The 20,011-nt window shown below is 40.6% G+C and overlaps 2 protein-coding genes and 1 long non-coding RNA gene across 3 annotated transcripts; all 3 read left to right on the top strand.

The window, feature by feature from the left end:
• Positions 1-3,133: 3,133 nt before the first annotated feature.
• On the top strand, positions 3,134-8,304 carry LOC21385319 (proteasome subunit alpha type-2). The gene is made up of 12 exons (XM_024162565.1): positions 3,134-3,191; positions 3,454-3,508; positions 4,042-4,121; positions 4,330-4,394; positions 5,342-5,388; positions 6,016-6,091; positions 6,233-6,300; positions 6,621-6,690; positions 6,894-6,979; positions 7,575-7,637; positions 7,859-7,957; positions 8,163-8,304. Exons 1-12 carry the CDS (start codon positions 3,134-3,136, stop codon positions 8,185-8,187), a joined length of 792 nt encoding a protein of 263 aa, XP_024018333.1. The 3' UTR covers positions 8,188-8,304.
• Positions 8,300-8,697, top strand: LOC112090675. The gene is made up of 3 exons (XR_002901753.1): positions 8,300-8,354; positions 8,439-8,539; positions 8,630-8,697. It is a non-coding gene; the product is annotated as an uncharacterized LOC112090675 (long non-coding RNA).
• Positions 8,698-11,918: 3,221 nt separating this feature from the next.
• Positions 11,919-16,169, top strand: LOC112090676 (dihydrolipoyllysine-residue acetyltransferase component 4 of pyruvate dehydrogenase complex, chloroplastic-like). The gene is made up of 6 exons (XM_024162567.1): positions 11,919-12,110; positions 12,195-12,282; positions 12,373-12,443; positions 12,549-12,631; positions 15,693-15,853; positions 16,103-16,169. The coding sequence occupies exons 1-5, from the start codon at positions 12,084-12,086 to the stop codon at positions 15,694-15,696; spliced, it is 273 nt and encodes a 90-aa protein (XP_024018335.1). The 5' UTR covers positions 11,919-12,083; the 3' UTR covers positions 15,697-15,853; positions 16,103-16,169.
• Positions 16,170-20,011: the final 3,842 nt, after the last annotated feature.

The raw sequence follows: 20,011 nt of genomic DNA, 5'->3' as shown, positions 1-20,011 counted from the left end.
GGCTGTCCCGGGGCTGCCCCGATGCTGTGCTGGGGCTGTCTCGGGGCAGTCCGGGGGTTGTCCCGTTGCTGTCCCCGGGCTGACCCGGGAATATCCCGTGGCTGTCCCGAGGCTGTACCGGGGCTGTCCCGGGGATGTCCCGGGGCTATACCGGGGTTGTCCAGGGGCTGTATCGGGGTTGTCTCGGGACTGACCCGGGGCCGTACTAGGGCTGTCCCGGGGATGCCCCGGTTTTGTCCCGGGGCTGTATCGGGGCTGTTCCGAGGCTGACCCGGGGATGTCCCAAGGCTGTCCTGGGGCTCGCCCGGGGCTGTCCCGGGGATGTCCCAGGGCTGTCCAGGGGCTGCGCCGGGGCTGTCCCAAGGCTGCCCCGGGGCTAGCCCGTGGCTATCCCGGGGCTATCCGGGGTGTACAGGGGTTGTTCCGGGGCTGACCCGGGGTTGTCCCGGGTTTGTCTCGGGGTTGTCCCGAGGTTTACCCGGGCTGTCCCGGGGCCGACTCGGGGTTGCTCCGCGTCTGTCCCGGGGCTGTCTCGGGGTTGTACCAGGGCTGTCCCAAGGTTGTCCCGGGGCTGCCCCGGGTATGTCCCGAGGCTGTCCCGGGGCTGCCCCGGGGCTGTCTCGGGGCTGTCCCGGGGCTGTACCGGGGTTGTACTGGGGCTGTCCTGGGTTTGTCCTGCGGCTGTCCCAAGGCTGTGCTGGGGCTGTCCCCGGGCTAACCCGGGGTTGTCCCCGGGCTTACCCGAGTCTGTCCCGGGGCTGTCCCAGGGCGGTCCCGAGGCTGTACCGAGGCTGTCCCGGGGCTGACCCGGGGCTGTCCCGGGTTTGCCCCGGTGCTGTGACTGCCCCGATGCTGTGTCGGGGCTGTGTCGGGGCAGACCGGGGGCTGTCTCGTTGCTGTCCCGGGGTTGACCTGGGGATATCCCGTTGTTGTCCTGAGGCTGTACCGGGGCTGTCCCGGGGCTATACCGGGGCTGTCCAGGGGCTGTCTCGGGGTTGTCCCGGGACTGACCCGAGGCCGTACTGGGGCTGTCCCGGGGATGCCCCGGTGTTGTCCCGGGGCTGTCCGAGGGCTGTATCGGGGCTGTTCCGAGGCTGACCCGGGGATGTCCCAAGGCTGACCCGTGGTTGTCCTGGGGCTGGCCCGGGGCTGCTTCGGGTCTGTCCCGGGGCTTTCCCGGGCCTGTCCTGGGCCTGTACCGGGGCTGCCCCGGGTCTGTCCTGGGTTTACCCCAGGGATGTCCCGGGGTAGTCCCGGGGCTGCCCCGATGCTGTCCCGGGGCTGTCCCTATGCTGTCCCCCCGGGGCTGTCCCGGGGCTGTACCGGGGTTATACCGGGGCTGTCCCGACGCTTCCCCGGTGATGCCTCGGGGCTGTCCCGGGGATGCCCCGGGGCTATTCCGGGGATTCCCCCGGGCTGTCCCGGGGATGCCCTGGGGTGTCCCGGGGACACCACGGGGCGGTCCCGTGGCTTCCCCGAGGCTGTCCTGGTGCTGCCACGGGGCTGTCCCGGGGTTGCTCCTGGGCTATCTCCGGGCTGCCCCGGGGCTGTCCCGTGGCTATCCCAAGCTGCCCCAGGGCTGTCCAGAGGCTGTCTCGGGGTTGCCCCGGGGCTGTCCCGGGGATGCCCCGGCCTTGTCCCGTGGCTGTCCCGGGGCTATCCAAGGGCTATCCCGAGCTGCCCCGGGGTGTCCCGGGCCTGTCCTGGGGTGCCCCGGGGCTGCCCCGAGTCTGTCCCGGGGATGCCCTGGGGCTGTCTTGGGGTTGTCCTGGGGCTTCCCCTGGGCTGTCCCGGGGCTGCCCCATGGATGCCCAGGGCTGTCCCGTGGCTGCCCCGGGGCTGTGCCAGGGATGCCCTGGGCGTGTCTCGTGCCTGCCCCGAGCTGTCCCGAGGCTACATGGGGCTGCCCGGCGCTTTCTCGGGGCTGGCCCGGGGCTGTCCTGGGGATGGCCTAAGGCTGTCCCGAGGATGCCCCGGGGCCGCCCCAGTGCTGTCCCGGGGCCGTCCCCCGGGGCTGTCCCGGTTCTGTCCCGGGGCTATCCCGGGGATTCCCCGGGGCTGTCCCGGGGATGCCCCTAGGCTGTCCTGGGGCTACCCCTGGGATGTTCCGGGGTTGCTCTGGGGCTGTCCCAAGGATGCCCCGGGGCTTTCCCAGGGCTGCCCCGGGGTGACAACTTTTGGTGTCGTAACGGGGCCCATCAGCCATTAGATCGGAGCTCTCTTCGCAATCTACAATTGCCAGTGGGAGGGCAACAAGTTTTGGTGTCGAAATGGGGCCCATCAGCCGTTAGATCGAAGCTCTCTTCGCGATCTACAACTGCGACGGGAACGGTGATAGCTTTTGGTGTCGTAACGGGGCCCATCAGCTGTTAGATCGAAGCTCTCTTCACAATCTACAACCGCCACTGGAACGACAACAAGTTTTGATGTCGAAACGGGGTCCATATGCTATTAGATCGAAGCTCTCTTCGCGATCTACAACTGCCACGGGAACGGCGACAACTTTTGGTGTCGTAACGGGGCCCATCAACCGTTAGATCAAAGCTCTACTCGCGCTCTACAACCACCACGGGAAATGGTGACAACTTTTGGTGTCGTAACGGGGCCTATCAGAAGTTAGATTGAAGCTTTCCTCGAGCTCTACAACTGGTACAGAAACGGTGACAACTTTTGGTGCTGTTACTGGGCCTATCAGAGGTTAGATCGGAGCTCTCCACGAGCTCGACAACCGCTACGGAAACGGAGACAACTTTTGGTGTCATTACGGGACCCATCAGAGGTTAGATCGCAGCTCTCCTCGAGCTCTACAACTGCTACGGAAACGGTGACAACTTTTGGTGTCGTTACGGGGCCCATCAGAGGTTAGATTGAAGCTCTCCTCGAGCTCTACAACCGCTACGGAAACGGCAACAACTTTTGGTGTCGTTACGGGGCCCATCAGAGGTTAGATCGAAGCTCTCCTCGAGCTCTACAACCGCGGTCTCAAAGTTTATGTATATATTTTTTTAAATGTTTATCAAATCTTAAAACATTAAAAAGAAATCCCCTAAGAAAAGAAATATTAAATATTTAAATAAATATTTATATTTCCATTTTTTTTCAATATTTCCACCGAATTTAAAGTACCAACAATATGATTGATATCGACATTTTCGCTTTCAACTTCATGGCCAAGTCAATGAAATTAGAAGGTAATAAACGACTTACAATCTTAACACGAAAAAATAAACGAGAAAAATAACACCAGTTACATGTCATTTTATCCGTGTAAACGACATCAAAACTTATGAAATTTAACACAAAAAGCCACACACTAGTTTATGGATTTAAACGACGCTAATCTTTAACACCAATAGCCACAAATTGTTTATGCATTGTTTGGTTGGGAGGAATGGAATGGACAGGAAAAATCAGTCTGATAATTCCATTGTTTGGTTGCTTTATTTTGACTAGGAAAGGCTTTCCGTGGGAAAGCTAATTCACTCAATTTGAGTGAATCCTCATTCAGGTGGGGGGTGACTTGGATTTTGGTTCGATTTTTATTTCGGATTTTGCAAGAATATCAGATTTTTGGATAATGATATTCGTTTTCTCAGATTTTGATATGGAGAAGACAAGCTACATGTTATTTGTGATTGCTTTCCACTCGGAAAACGGTAATGTGATTTTCATATTACACGGCTTTAAACGACGCTAATCTTTAACACCAATAGCCACAAATCGTTTAGGGACTAAGGAGACGACGCTCTTTTTTTTAATGGACTTTTTTTCTTTCTTTGAGAAAAAAAGAAACAGATCTTCTTGAACAAGAAAGCAAAATTCCCCTTTTTCTACACTTCACTTCTCTCTCCGGAACCTCAACTATCTCTCTCTCTAAAACCTTCGATTTAACTTTCTCTCTCCAGCCGCCATGGGAGACAATCAGTACTCATTTTCTCACTACTTTCAGGTGATAATCTCTCTCTCTATCCTTGCATTTTCGTTCTCAGATGTTGATATTACTTGAAATTTTCTTCCATATATATGGCCGTTCTTGTTGAGCAATCCTTCGGGAAAGTTGGTTCAGATCGAGCACGCTTTGACGGCGGTCGGCTCCGGCCAAACCTCCCTCGGAATCAAAGGTAAAAATCTTCCACTCAAACACTTTTCTAGGGTTCGTTATTTTCGTTGAATCGACGATGAAATTTGATGAGCGATCGCTAATCGAGATATGAAAAAAGGAATTTTGGTATCGGATTTGGCCGGAATTTAGCCGTCGCTTTGTGGAAATGATTTTTTTTTTATTTAGTGTTAAATGAGGTTTAACTGATGTTTAGCTGGTCATTGCAGCTGCTAATGGTGTTGTTATTGCGACTGATAAGAAACTTACTTCAATCTTGGTTGATGAGTCATCTGTAAGTGTCTATGGTGCTTTTTGAGTATGCCCTAATTCAATTTCACTGTGTTTAGTTTAAGTTGGAAGATGTGTGATTGATTGCGGGTATAATAATAACTTTATGTGGACGTATAGAAAAGGATTTAAGCTAAATTATATTTGTCATGTTATTGTATAATAATTTTGATTGGTTATTATGCATGTTGGCTTGGAACTTTTGGACTTGAGCCTGCACATTATGCCATATTTGCCCATTGGTTGTATGTTTGTTAAATCAATTTGTATGAGGCTTTCCTCTTTAGCTGGAACATTTTCATTCATTCTTTAGTTTTTTGGTTTGCTAGGTTTTTCTTTTGTGCTTTTTGCTTTTTAATCTTCTCCTTTTCTTATGTTCTTTGTTTAGGAGAATCTAATCCTCTGCTTTTTCTTTTGTACTTTGAGCTTCCCTTGACAAGTCCTTTTTTTCCGTCATGAGTGTTACATGTGTACTGGGTGAAGGATGGAATTGCATATAACTAATATTCTAAATAATTTACAACATGACTACATAAACAGGAACTCAAATTAAATCCTTATAGGTAAGCTAAAATTAGTGGATCGTCTCTAAAATCCTGCGTTGAAGAAACCCAAAACTTCATTCTATCCAATATAAACTCAATGTCCTAGGAATTGAATCTTCTGGTATGAGAGTACTATCTAGTTCATTTCATTTTTTTTTTTTTTGGAATTATGTCCTCACAATCTTTGGATCTCATGTTCAAGCCTGATTTTGTGCTGTGGCGATGAAACAAATTGTAAAACCTAAATATCTATTACCTTGTTCTCATCCTTTGCATTATAGTTAATTAAAATGTTTGTTGCATACCCTAAAACAGTTAAGAAATGTCATACTTTCCTAGTTTTAGAAGCACTGCAATCTGTCCATGCCTCCAAAAGTATATTTAAGTATGATCTTATTTTTTGTAGGTTCAAAAAATCCAGAGTTTGACGCCAAATATTGGAGTTGTTTACAGGTTTGCTTTTGTGGCTTCCAATTGAAAATACTTTGTTTGAAAATATTGTAGAAGTTATGACTATCACATTGTCTTTAGATCAAATGAATTTCTTGGCTTCAGCAACATTATAAGGCAAAAGGTTTATGACTAAAAGGATTCATTATACATCACTGGAAGATTTCTTATTTTTGGTTTAACTGGAGAAAACCAGCTTATTGTGTGGATATTGATAACTTCTAAAGAAGAATATCTGTTGGACTGATTTGGAAACTTTTTTGTGTTTACTAAATATCCACTCTAGCATAGTGCTAAACCATTGGCAGATTGTTACCGGATGATGAGTGACATTAAGCACCATTTTTGTTTTTTGATACAACAAAATTAAGCACCAGTGTCATATTCATGATATCCTGGGATGTTATGATTGTCCATTAGGTGATATCTTATATTTGGAAATTATACAATTTGGTTTCCATTAACACGTGCATATCAACATCTTTATCTGATCCTGATTGGTGGCAATTTGTGGCCTTCTAAGACGTGTATATATATATATATATAAATTTTTTCCCCAATTTATTACATCTTGATACTTTCATCTGTCTAGCTTCCAACTTATTAATTTTATTCTTTTCTCTACTACAGTGGTATGGGTCCTGATTTTCGAGTCTTGGTCCGGAAAAGTAGAAAGCAAGCAGAGCAATATCGTAGGTTATACAAGGTACTATATGTTTCTGACTTTGTTTCCTATTCTTTTTTTTTCCCCTTTTCTTTTGATCCAACATGGTGGATTGCAGCTATATTCATCATTCCTGTTGCAAGTTTGTATTGACAAGTTCGTATTCAAATATCTTATTTGTAGGAACCAATCCCTGTTACTCAACTTGTCAGGGAAACTGCTGCTGTGATGCAAGAATTCACTCAATCTGGGTAATGAAAAGGCTACTACCACTTCTTAAGACATGTTCTATAAGACAAATATCAAGTGTTTTTTTTTTTTTTTTCATGTGAAAAAAATAAGTAAATTAAAAAAAAACCCTCAATCTGGGTAATGAAAAAGGCTACTACTGCTTTATTATACATGTTCTATTAGACAAATATCAAATTCTTCGTTTTATGTAAGAAAAAAAGACTGCAATGGATTGAGAAATTTGGAAGTTAATTTACATATTCATCAGACTATTTTATCTGATTTTCTAACCAATTTTGTTGTTGATGGATCTATAATGTCTTTCTTTCTTTTTGGGTAGTGGTGTGAGGCCTTTTGGGGTTTCTTTACTTGTTGCTGGGTTTGATGACAATGGTCCTCAACTCTTCCAGGTAACTTTCATTCTCAAGATTTTGTTTGGATTTGTTCAAGAAAAAACTTCCTTCTTAATCCTGGTTGCCTTTGATTTTTCCCCATTTGGGTCTGACACTTTAATTATACAGAGATAAAAGTATTTCACATCAAGTACTGGCAATGATGTTTCTAATCCTAGTTGCCTTTGATTTTTTTTCCCGTTTGCTTTTATTTTCTCTAGGTCGATCCATCAGGCTCATATTTCTCATGGAAAGCCTCTACAATGGGAAAGAATGTTTCAAATGCAAAAACATTCCTTGAGAAGAGGTATTTGAGACAGAATATGGTCAAAACTGGCACATACTAACTAAATTAGGCGTGTTTATGGCTGCTGAAATGAAAAATGATTCTTCTAACGCAAGCCCTTAGTTTGACTACTATTTTTCTGCCCTTGATGAATGTTTCATTTTTATTTACTTTTTGATTTATCACTATTCCATCTCTCTTTCTTCCATCATTCCTTAATTTATGAGGTAACATCATGGCCCCCTTGCAGAAACATCTAGAAATTTGATATAGCACTACAGGACAAATTAAGTTCATAGAAGAAATAGACAAATGTGAGAATTGGACACATGTCAATATTCAACACTCGTGCCTAGTCATTTACCACCACTCTCCTTTTACTTTGAGGTTGCAACTGTTCCTCTCTATGATATTGTAGCCATCCTTGTCTAGCTTTTAAGTCAATTTTGAGTCAATAAATGTGAATATTTAAAGGGACATACATTTTTATCTTTTAGCATTTCTTAACTCTCTCGTCCTTTATACTTCTTTCTATTGTTTTCTCCTCTCCTTCCTCCTCCTAATTGATCCTAAACATTTTCTTTTGCCTTCTTTTCTATGTTTCCTTTTCTCTTAGGTATACTGATGATATGGAGCTCGATGATGCTGTGCACACAGCTATTTTGACTCTGAAGGAAGGGTATGTAACTGTTAAACCTACAAAGCCAAAACCGCTAAGGAACTTATAATGGTTATCTTTCTTGATCTTGACGTCTGTGGTGTGAACGCTGACGTCTTGAATATTTTTGCTGTCTATCAAGTTATGTTGTTAACGTAATCTTAATTAAATGATATGCACAATTTTGTAGAAGTGGCACTTTGGACATTTAATATCAACTTTCATGTCTTTCCTCAAATTAGATTCAATGAGATATGTTTTATACGGAGAGCCTCTCCGTGCCCACTTTCGACGTTTGTTATCCCATCACCACCGATGCCCTCGACGCACTCTATGAGAAGGTATTGAAAATTCAGACCTTGATTCTTGAATTTTTTGTTTTGGCTAACAAAGTAGTCAAATTTTCTTGTTTGCTTGGTAATGCGTTAATTTACATTGTCAAGTAAGGCCATTGTTAGGTTGTTTGTATTGTTTGAAGTGTCAAATTTGTTTTTTGTTGGTGTTTGGATTGTGGGGTTGTGAATTGAATTGCCTTGTGCTCTTTAGGTCAAACCGAAGGGTGTCACCATGACTGCCTTGTTGACAAAGGCCACTGCTATGGCTCTTGCTCAGCATCCAGTTGTGAACACTTCGTGCAAAGACAGTAAGAGCTTTACGTACAATAGTAACATAAACATTGCGGTTGCTGTTGCAATTAATGACGGTCTTATAACGCCGGTTCTTCAGGATGCTGATAAGGTTTGAAATATGCTCACCTTGTCCACTTTGTTCATGACAGCTTCAGTTCAATGCTTAGTGGGTAACTTGTGTTTGTTGCCACAGATGGATTTGTATCTTTTATCTCAAAAGTGTATCTCAAAAGTGGAAGGAGCTGGTGGAGAAAGCCCGTTCAAAGCAACTTCAACCTCACGAGTATAATTCAGGTCTTCTTTATCAAATGTCTTCGCACATATTTATTGTCTATTGCTTTTCATGGTGCTCTTTTATGAATAGATCAAGTTGAATCATTGCAGAAACATTTACTCTGTCCAATTTGGGCATGTTTAGAGTGGATAGATTCAACACTATACTTTCGCCAGGCTAGGTGAGTTGAAAACATCAATGCTAGGTTTTCCTTATTTCACAAATTGAGTAGAGTCTTCTGCTCCTTGTGACAATTAGTACTGCGCTGAAAGTTTGGTTGATGTTTAGGGTGCTATTATGGTTGTTGGAGCTTCAAAGCCGACAGTTGTGGCTAATGCAGATGGCTTCTTCAGTGTAAAGAGTAAAATGCTGGTACGTGCAGTTTCTACTTTTATGTTACACTCACAAGGAGTTTTATAAGATTGAAAACAATAAAGTCTTTTCCTACATCATTCCCTATGAAATACAACTTATACAATAAACAAGTACTATTTATGCTGCTTTCTTCCTGAAACCATATGATGAGCAGTGTCAATACCAATTTACTTTAGAAATGTCAATACCAATTTACTTTAGAAATTGAGTATAAGAAGCAATATATCTGCCACATCGATGCTCTTTGCTAACTTAGGTTTTATAGTATGATGTCCTGGAGTTGGAAATATTCTACACGATCTCACTATCAGACCATTAGATATAAATAAGCAGCGGGAGCTGTGTTATTCTATACTTCATAGCTGCATGACTGAAGTTCCCTTGTGATAAAACTCCAGTTCATTAGTTGATTGAAATCCCAAAACATTCAGGAATCTAATTAACATTACAAAAGAGATATAAGGTTCTCTAGTAAGAATTGGTAGGTTCCAAAATTAGACATGCTAAGGTCAAACATGGCTATGGGTAGTTTACGGGGTTTTGTGTAACAGGAGTTGAGGCCTTTATTAATAGTCTTAACACAAGCTAGGAATTATCATATCCATTTGGATTGCGTATTAAGAATAACATGGCCAAGTACATGGTTGTTGAAATTAGTTTGAATATATATATATATATATATTTTTTTTTTTGAGAATAGAAACTGTTATTATTAATGAGAGTGTTGGAATTTCCTCCGGCCAAAATAGCTTATCATCAATAATAGTAAGAGCATAAGCAGCCAAGGTATGGCTACCCTATTATCTTCCTTATACACATGACATAACTTATCTCTAGAAAAAAGATAATAAACTAGACATCTGGCAATAACAATCTCAACTCATTACAAATGAAGAAAATTTTTATAACTTGGATGATTGCCAATGCATAAGCCTCCACAAATTGGAGGTTTAAATCAACGTAGACCAAGCATCCTTGAAGATGATGCAACCATCACAAAACTGAGGATAAGAATAATTTTGAACGAGTACCAAGAATAAAATGATATGCTTGAAAGCTTGATGGTGGTTACCTGGGTATATGGTCCTAATTCTTATAGAGATAGAGGAGACTTTTGGGATGAATTGGCTTGAATTGTATTTGTGAACTGAATTGGTGTGTGGGAGGGGACTTCAATACAGGTTTAGTCAAGAAAAATTTCCAAGCAGAAGGGATACCAGAAGTATAAGGGCATTTGATAAACTCATTAGGGAGGCGGATTTAAGGGATTTAGTGTTGTTCAACTCTAAGTTCTCATGGACAAATTTTAGAGAAGATGTGACCAAGAGCAATTGATAGGTTTCTAGTTACAAATGGGTGGGAGAACTTGTTCAATGAAGTTAGACAAGTGATGGGAGTGAGAGCATGTTCAGACCATTTCCCCTTGATCTTAGATAGCCATCCAGTAAAATGGGAACCAGCACTTTTTCGGTTTGAAAATATGTGGTTGGACCATCTAAGTTTCCGGAAGGAATGTGAAATTTGGTGGGGGAACATGAATCCAGTTGGTTGGGAAGGCTACAAAATTATGGAGAAATTGAAAGGTTTGAAGGACAAATTAAAGACTTAGAATAAGGAATCTTTAGGGGATACAAATTTAGCAAGAAGTGAGCTTTTGGGGAGAATTGAGAGATTGGACAGCAAAGAGGAGGAGAGTGGTTTGGACAATGGTGATAGGGAGGAAAGAAAAGTTTTAAGGAATAGGCTAGAAGAAATAATTTTTAAAGATATGGTGGCTTGGAAACAAAAAAAATGAAATTTAGAAGGACAAAGGAATGGGATGCGAACACAAAATTGTTTCGCAAGCCGCTACGCAATAGGAGAAATGAGAGTGTAATTTCAAGGTTAAGGATGATGATTCAGTGTCGGAAAAGGAGGAAATTAGAAGAGATTATTTCGTTCTGTGAGAAACTATTTCAAGTTGAAGAGGTTGTATCTTGGTCTTTTCAGGGAATTGATTGGAGGGCGATTATGGATGAAAAGGCTCGGGGGTTTGAGCGACATTTTGAAAGGAGGAAATTAAGCTTGCAGTTTTTAGTAATGACAGGGATAAGTCACAGGGACCAAGTGGATTTTCAGCAGGGTTCTTTCAAGATTGTTTGTGTGGTGAAAGGAGACGTATTGAGAGTATGAGGAATTTTATAGGAGTGGTGTGATTAATTTTGCAGTTAACCATACTTTTCTTTGTCTAATTTCGAACCGACTCAAGGAGATTAAAAGACTATAGGCTAATAAGTTTGGTGGCAAGTTTACAACATTATGGCAAAAGTCTTGGCAAATAGTTTGAGGGAAGTCCTAAGTGAAACAATTTTGTTGGCCCAAGGTGCGTTTGTGAAGGATAGACAAAATTTTAGATGTGGTGCTTATTGCAAATGAGGCAGTAGAGGATTATAGCTCTAAGAAGAATCAGGGTTTGGTGTTTAAAGTGGATTTTGAGAAGGCTTAGGTTTTTTGGACTCAATTATATTTCGCTACTTACAACTTAAAAGTGTTTCACTTGTTAGCTTCTCTTCTCTCCTCTCTCTAGAATTCCGAAGGATGAGTTCACAATCTCTTTACTGATTTTATTCATAAAATATCTAAATTAGTTAAGATGTCTCAAAACGATTTGAATCGTTTTCTCCATGAGTTTAGAATAGGTCCAGAGTTGTGCAAAATCTCACTAAGTGAAGATGGTGGCTTGGTGAGAATAGAGGAGTCCAATAGGAGGTCGAGTTTCTTCATTTCCTACATGTTAGGTGCAATGACCTGGATTTCTCAAACAATGGAGTTCTTGTGCAAGAATAATAGGACCGATGGTTTCAAAAAGAAGTTCAACGGGGAACAATTTATTTTGTTGATTGAGGTGCTTACGATCGATACATGAAGATCACAAGAATCAATGGAGGAGCCTTTAAGAGCATCATTCTACCGGGAGACAACAAGAAGATGGGATTGAAGATATTGATGAATAAGTTGAACAGGCTAATGGGAAGAGCTAGTTTTTTCAGGGACAATACAAAGGCCAAAAAGGGTTTTGAATTGAATTGCCTCGTGCTCTTTAGATCAAACCGAAGGGTGTCACCATGACTGCCTTGTCACCATGACTGCCTTACGTACAATAGTAACATATACATTGCGGTTGCTATTGCGATTAATGGCGGTCTTATAATGCCGGTTCTTCAGGATGCTGATAAGGTTTGAAATGCGCTCACCTTGTCCACTTTGTTCATGACAGATTAAATTCAACGCTTAGCAGGTAACTTGTGTTTGTTGGCACAGATGGATCTGTATCTTTTATCTCAAAAGTGGAAGGAGCTAGTGGAGAAAGCCCATTCAAAGCAACTTCAGCCTCACGAGTACAATTCAGGTCTTCTTTATCAAATGTCTTCACACATATTTATTGTCTATTGTTTTTCATGGTGCTCTTTTATGAATAGATCAAGTTGAATCATTGCAGGAACATTTACTCTGTCCAATTTGGGCATGTTTGGAGTGGATAGATTCAACACTATACTTCCGCCAGGCCAGGTGAGTTGAAAACATCAATGCTAGGTTTTCCTTATTTCACAAATTGAGTAGTCTTCTACTCCTTGTGACAATTAGTACTTGGCTGAAAGTTGGGTTGATGTTTAGGGTGCTATTATGGTTGTCGGAGCTTCAAAGCCGGCAGTTGTGACTGATGCAGATGGCTTCTTCAGTGTAAGAGTAAAATACTGGTACGTGCAGTTTCTACAATTAGTATCAGAGATGTCTTTATTTCATGCCAATTTAATGTTTGATTATGTGATAATTCTTGAATGTTTTAATGGGTAGGCACTTATGCATATGATGTATAATTATTGTGTGATGGTTATGTTTTATGCGAATGGATTGGTCGTAAATTTTTCCGGTTCCATGGAATTAGTTTTTGCTATTTTATTTTGATTACATTAATTGTAAAATAGGAATCAATAAGTAATTTATTATTCTCCTAATCGAGCGACGAAAGGAGACATGAAGATGGAGAAGACTTGAAGACGGAGAATTACAAGAAGACCCAATTTGATGTAATTTTATTTTTATTATTATTTTGGGGTTGTAATTCTTAGGTCCATGGAACCCGCCAAAGTTTTTCCATTTCGCTTGCATGTCTTTATTTATTTATCTATTATGTTTGATCATAATTGTATTTTCATGCATCTAATATGTCATCTAGGATAAAAAGTGTCTACCTAGTTTATATGTATGACATACATCATGCGTATTACTTTATATGTATGACATACTCCAAGTTAGCATAGCCACGTCATCACTACCAGTCATCACTGCCACCTAATAATAATAATAATAATAATAATAAATAATAATAATAACAATAAAAATAAAAATAATAAATAGTAATAATAATAATAAAACTAATAATAATAATAAAAATAATAGTAATAAAAAAAACTAATAGTAATAAAAATAATAATAATAATAATAATCATCATAATAATAATAGTAATAATAACAATAATAATAATAATAATCATAATCATAATCATAATAATCATAATCATAATAATAATCATAATCATAATAATATAACAACAACAATAACAACAAAATTATGAGGCCGAAGAGACAGAAATTTATGGTGGAAAGAGAAGATGCAAAGCTGAGGAAAGTGGGGGATGGAAAAACCACCCAAAGTGAGGGGTTGTGGCCCATTAGAATTGCTTTTTTGAAGGGGAAAAAAAAGACACGCTATGTATTGACAAGTTATTCTCTATATAATTGGTTAATGACATTTGGTACTTCATATTATAAAATATTTTTTTGGTGAAAACCATCACCTAATAAATCTAGAAACGTTCATATTGGATCACTAAGAATCAATAGATCAATAAGCGGAAGCGTACCAGAATTCATGACGACTAAATACTTTCTAGAATTAATAACAATAATAATAATAATAATAATAATAATAATAATAATAATAATAATAATATTTATATAATAATAATAAGAATAAAAAAACTAAGTAATCAAAATAATAATAATCAAAATAATAATAATAGTAATAATGATAATAGTAATAATAAGAATAATAACAATCAAAATAATAATAATAAATATTAATAATAATAATAATAATAATAAAATCTATTAGTCAGAAAAATAATAATAATGAAAATAATTTTAACAATCATAATAATGATAATAATGAAAATAATAAAATCAGATCGATGCTCTCTTCGCGCGCTACAACCGCCACGAGAACGGTGACAAGTTTTGGTGTCATAACGGGGCCCATCAGCCGTTAGATCGAAGCTCTCTTCGCACTCTACAACTGCCACGGGAACGGCGACAACTTTTGGTGTCGTAACGGGGCCCATCAGCCGTTAGATCGAAGCTCTCTTCGCACTCTACAACTGCCACGGGAACGGCGACAACTTTTGGTGTCGTAACGGGGCCCATCAGCCGTTAGATCGAAGCTCTCTTCGCACTCTACAACTGCCACGGGAACGGCGACAACTTTTGGTGTCGTAACGGGGCCCATCAGCCGTTAGATCGAAGCTCTCTTCGCACTCTACAACTGCCACGGGAACGGCGACAACTTTTGGTGTCGTAACGGGGCCCATCAGCCGTTAGATTGAAGCTCTCTTCGCACTTTACAACCGCCACGGGAACGGCAACTTTTGGTGTTGTAAAGGGGCCCATGAGCCGTTAGATCGAAGCTTTCCTCGAGCTATACAAGTGCTACGGCAACGGCGACAACAAAAAGTTACGAGACCAGAAGTTGTCGTCGTTTCCATAGGGGTTGTAGAGCTAGAGGAGTTCTTCGATCTATCCTAGATGGCCCCCGTTACGACACCAAAAGTTGCCGCCGTTTCCATCGCGGTTGTAGAGCTTGAGAAGAGCTTCGATCTAACCTCTGATGGGCCCCGTTACGACACCAAAAGTTGCTGCCGTTTCCGTAGCGGTTGTAGAGCTCGAGTAGAGCTTCGATCTAACCTCTGGTGGGCCCCGTTACCACACCAAAACTTGTCTCCGTTTCCTTGGCGGTTGTAGATCGCGAAGAGAGCTTCGATCTAACGGCTGATGGGCCACATTACGACATCAAAAGTTGTCGCCGTTCCCGTGACGGTTGTAGAGTCCGAAGAGAGCTTCAATCTGACGGATTATGGGCCCCGTTACGACACCAAAAGTTGTCGCCATTCCCATGCCAATCGTAGATTGCGAAGAGAGCTTCGATCTAACGGCTGACGGGCCCCGTTACGACACTAAAATTTTTCGCCATTCCCGGGGTGGTTGTAGAGCGCGAAGAGAGCTTCGATCTGACGGATTATGGGCCCCGTTACGACACCAAAAGTTGTCGCCGTTCCCGTGCTAGTCGTACATCGCGAAGAGAGCTTCGATCTAACTGCTGATGGGCCCCGTTACGACACCAAAATTTGTCGCCCTTCCCTGGTGTGAAATTGATTGATTGTATGCAGAACTATCATATTTGAAAGAGTACTAGCTTCTTAAAAAAGTTACATCCCAGATGTATTTTCTCATTTCATGGTGCTAATCATCATTTGCAAGTGAACATGCTGTATGAAAGATTGCTTTACCTACAAAATTGACTTTATTGTTGTTTTAAGTTAGGAGTTGGAGTTTTGTTAGAGACTATAAATTGACTAGAGTTCCTTCTTTCAAATAGTATAACGTGTCCTTACTACACATTTTTTACTCCACAATGCATTGTCACTTTTGGAAAATCATACTCTAATGGTATATTGACTTTGATCTTGCTCTTCCACTTCTCAGTTAAAAGCCTTGGGAATGGATAATATCTTGGGCTTTGATTGGCCAGCATCTCCATCACCTGAAGCCATGGTTCGGGCACTTGAAATACTTTATTCACTTGGAGTCCTGGACGATGATGCCAAACTTCTCCAGTTGGATTCCAAGTTGCAGAGATTCCATTAGTATGTTAAACTTTACCCAAACAAAACCATAAACCCAAAAAACCCTTAAAAACCCATAAAAACGCTAAAACCCCTAAAAAAACCCCCTAAAAAAAACCCCAAAAAACCTTAAATAAACACTAAAAAAACCCTAAAAAACTCTTAGAGAACCCTAAAAAACCCTAAAAATCTTTACAAAAAACCCTATATAAACCCTAAAAATCCTAAAAAAATTATAAAAACCATAAAAAATGATTGCAATATTTTTAGGATCCTATGATTTCAAAAATGATCTTGTCCTCAAGTCAACTTGGATGTTCAGAGGAGATAATAACTATTGTTGCCATTCTCTCCATTCAAGTAAGTCCTCGTTCAATTAATTCTTAGGTTTATTTTTCAACGGAAAAGAACCTGCTACATGAACAAGGAAAAAGAAGTATAGCAAACGAGTAGAATATGGTACAAATATATGAGCGTCAAATAAAATATAACCGTAATGTTCCCTTGGACACTGTTAATAAGTATGGTGATATTCTGCAGTCTATCTGGGTTTCTGGAAATGGAGCTCAAAAGGAACTGGATGAGACAAAGTTGAGATTTGCTGCTGCTGTGGTACTATTTTTATTTTTATTTTCCATATGATTGTGTTATAACCCTTGGGTAGAACTCATCCCCAAAAGTTAGCTTGTATGGAGAGGGTGCCCAAGTGATTATAAACCCACATGCTAATACCATACTTTAACAATGTGGGACTCAACCAGGATCCTAACAGATTGTTTTTACTTTTTTTTTCAGGGTGGATAAGTAATACTCTTGTTCTTATACCTGTTAGTTTGTGACGTAGAAAGCCTTTTGGGGATAGATTTTATCGGCCTAACCCGGACGGAGCAAGGAATTGAGGTTCCAAATCCACCTAAAACAAAGGAACAAGAGAAAGATCTCTCTAATTTCTACTCAGATGATCAAAAACTGCTAATCTTCCTACAGACCTCGCCTTTTAAGGCATTAGGGAAAATAACCAAACACCCAAAGCGACATGTAGTTTAGTACATCTAATAAGTCAAAATGACATTACAACCACATAGCAACAAATATAAATACACCAAAATGACACAACTCTATTCAAAATGCCAAATGACTATAGGACATAAACAACTATTGAAATACTTCTGCATCAGTTTGGTTGACTTTTAAACTTTTTTGTTATGGCGAGCAGGGGGACCATGTGACCTTCTTGAATGTTTATAAAGGATTTTTCCAGCCTGGTAAATCTTCACAGTGGTGTCATAAGAACTTTGTGAACTATCTTGCCATGGTGCGCTTCTATCTTGGGAATCTTTAACACGTTTTCATTCTGCTCTTTCTTCATTCTGTCATGAAAAATGAAAAGTTGGTCTGTAAGCTTCTTTTAAGATGCTTCCATCCTGTGCATTTTATTGGGGTCTGTGTGTATATTTTCTTCCCTCCCATCCTCTTGCTCCCCTTTTAACTTTGCCATCTTTGATTGGCTTGCGCTTTGCAGAAAAAAATAATTGAAATTCGAGATCAACTCAGAAGAACGGCACAGAGAATAGGCAATTCCTTAAAATCTCGTGAAGGAGATATGCTGGTAAGTTTTACCGCACATTCACTATTTACATAAACGAGGTCAAGGGGACATGACGGCCCAGTTTAAGTAGCTGTGCACGTGCTCTGTTTATAAGATAATTAATCTTAGCTTAACATATTACTGCAAAACAGATAACGCAGATTATTCTCTTATATAATTTTCCTGTAGGATGTTCATATTTTGTATCTCTCTCTCTCTCTCTCTCTAATAGTTCATATCATGACCTGTGTTGCGTATTTATCATTTGCTACATCTTACAGCAAATGAAATGCTCACTGTTTAGCTACTCATTAACTCTTGCAGGCAGTGAGAAAGGCAATTACTGCTGGGTTTTTTTGCAAATGCGTGTCATTTAGAATTGAGTGATTCTGTCATAATCTGTAGTTGCGTAAACATGATCTAACCGTTGATTTTTATTTTTTTATTTTTTAAGCATCGACTTTTATCATCTTATTTCCATTCCTTTTCTCCCTTTTTCTTTAGCTAACGCGCTAAATAATTTATGTCCATCAACTTCTCTAAAGGCATACAGCCACAGTGGGAAGTACAAGACCATAAGAGGCAAGAAGTCTACATTCACCCTTCATCCGTGTTGTTCAGGTTAGTACAGAGAGAATTTGTTTCTTGGAGAAGTTACAACCTTTTAGCTATTTCTTGGTTTTGTGATGAAATGATTGATCTGAGTTGATTCTTTTTATGTGTTCCAGAGTTAATCCCAAGTGGGTAATATACCATTCGTTTGTATCAACTGACAGAGAATACATGAGGAATGAATGAACTCGAGGAGTTCGGGAATGAATGAATAGCAGAGGGCTCTAGTATCAAACTCGAGAGTTCGGGAGTTAAGGAATGAATGAAATGAATGAATGAATGAATGAATGATCAATTTGGCTCGAGAGTTCTGTTAGATTTATTTGAAAGACTTGACATCTTTGGCTTGTTCTTTCCACATGGCTCCAGTATTAAACTCGAGAGTTCGGAAATGAATGAATGAATGAATGAAACTCGAGAGTTCGGGAATGAATGAATGAATGGATGATCAGTTTGGCTTATTTTTTTTGTTAGATTTATTTGACAGACTTGACATCTTTGGCTTGTTTTTTTTACAGGGCTCTAGTATCAAACTCGAGAGTTTGGGAATGAATGAATGAATGAAAGATCAGTTTGGCTTGTTTTTCCTGTTTGATTTATTTGACAGACTTGACATCTTTTGCTTGTTTTTTTTCACAGAATGAATGAATGAATGAATGAATGATCAGTTTGGCTTGTTTTCCCTGTTTGATTTATTTGACAGACTTGACATCTTTGGCTTGTTTTTTCCACAGGGCTCCAGTGTCAGACTCGAGAGTTCGGGAATGAATGAGTGAATGAACTCGAGGAGTTCAGGAATGAATGAATGGCAGAGAGCTCCAGTATCAAACTCGATAGTTCGGGAATGAATGAATGGATGAAATGAATAAATGAATGAATGAATGAATGAATGAATGATCAGTGTGGATTGTTTTTTCTGCTAGATTTATTTGACAGACTTGACATCTTTGGCTTGTTTTTTCTAGAGGGCTCCAGTATCAAACTCGAGAGTTCGGGAATGAATGAATGAATGAACTCGAGGAGTTCGGGAAAGAATGACTTCTTTCTATTAGATTTATTTGACAGACTTAACTTCTTTGGCTTGTTTTTTTCACAGGGCTCCAGTATCGAACTCGAGAGTTCAAGAATGAATGAATAAATGAATGAATGAATGAACTCGAGGAGTTCGGGAATGAATGAATGGCAGAGGGCTCCTGTATCGAACTTGAGAGTTCGGGAATGAATTAATGAATGAAATGAATGAATGAATGATTGAATGAATGATCAGTTTGGCTTATTTTTTTTGTCAGATTTATTTGACAGACTTGACATCTTTGGCTTGTTTTTTTCACAGGTCTCCAGTATCAAACTCGATAGTTCGGCAATAAATGAATGAATGAATGATTGAATGAAGTCGAGGAGTTCGGGAATAAATAAATTCTTTATGTTAGATTTATTTGACAGACTTGACATCTTCGGCTTGTTTTTTGCACAGGGCTCCAGTATTAAACTCGAGAGTTCAGGAATGAATGAATTCTTTCTGTTAGATTTATTTGACTAACTTGACATCTTTGGCTTGTTTTTTCCACAGGCCTCCAGTGTCAAACTCCAGAGTTCGGAATGAATGAGTGAATGAACCTGAGGAGTTCGGGAATGAATGAATGCCAGAGGGCTCCAGTATCAAACTCGAGAGTTCAGGAATGAATGAATGAATGAAATGAATGAATGAATAAATGATCAGTTTGGCTTGTTCTTCCTGTTTGATTACTTGACCGACTTGACATCTTTGGCTTGTTTTTTTCATAGGGCTCCAGTGTCAAACTCAAGAGTTCAGGAATGAATGAGTCAATGAACTCAAGGAGTTCGGGAATTAATGACTGGAAGAGGGCTCCAGTATCAAACTCGAGAGTTCGCGAATAAATGAATGAATGAATGAAATGAATGAATGAATGAATGAATGATCAGTTTGGCTTCTTTTTTTTGTTAGATTTATTTGACAG

The sequence above is a fragment of the Morus notabilis genome, unplaced genomic scaffold (assembly GCF_000414095.1).
Source record: "Morus notabilis unplaced genomic scaffold, ASM41409v2 Scaffold562, whole genome shotgun sequence".
NCBI classification, from domain to species: Eukaryota; Viridiplantae; Streptophyta; class Magnoliopsida; order Rosales; family Moraceae; genus Morus; species Morus notabilis.
This window is presented reverse-complemented; position numbering and strand designations above follow the sequence as displayed.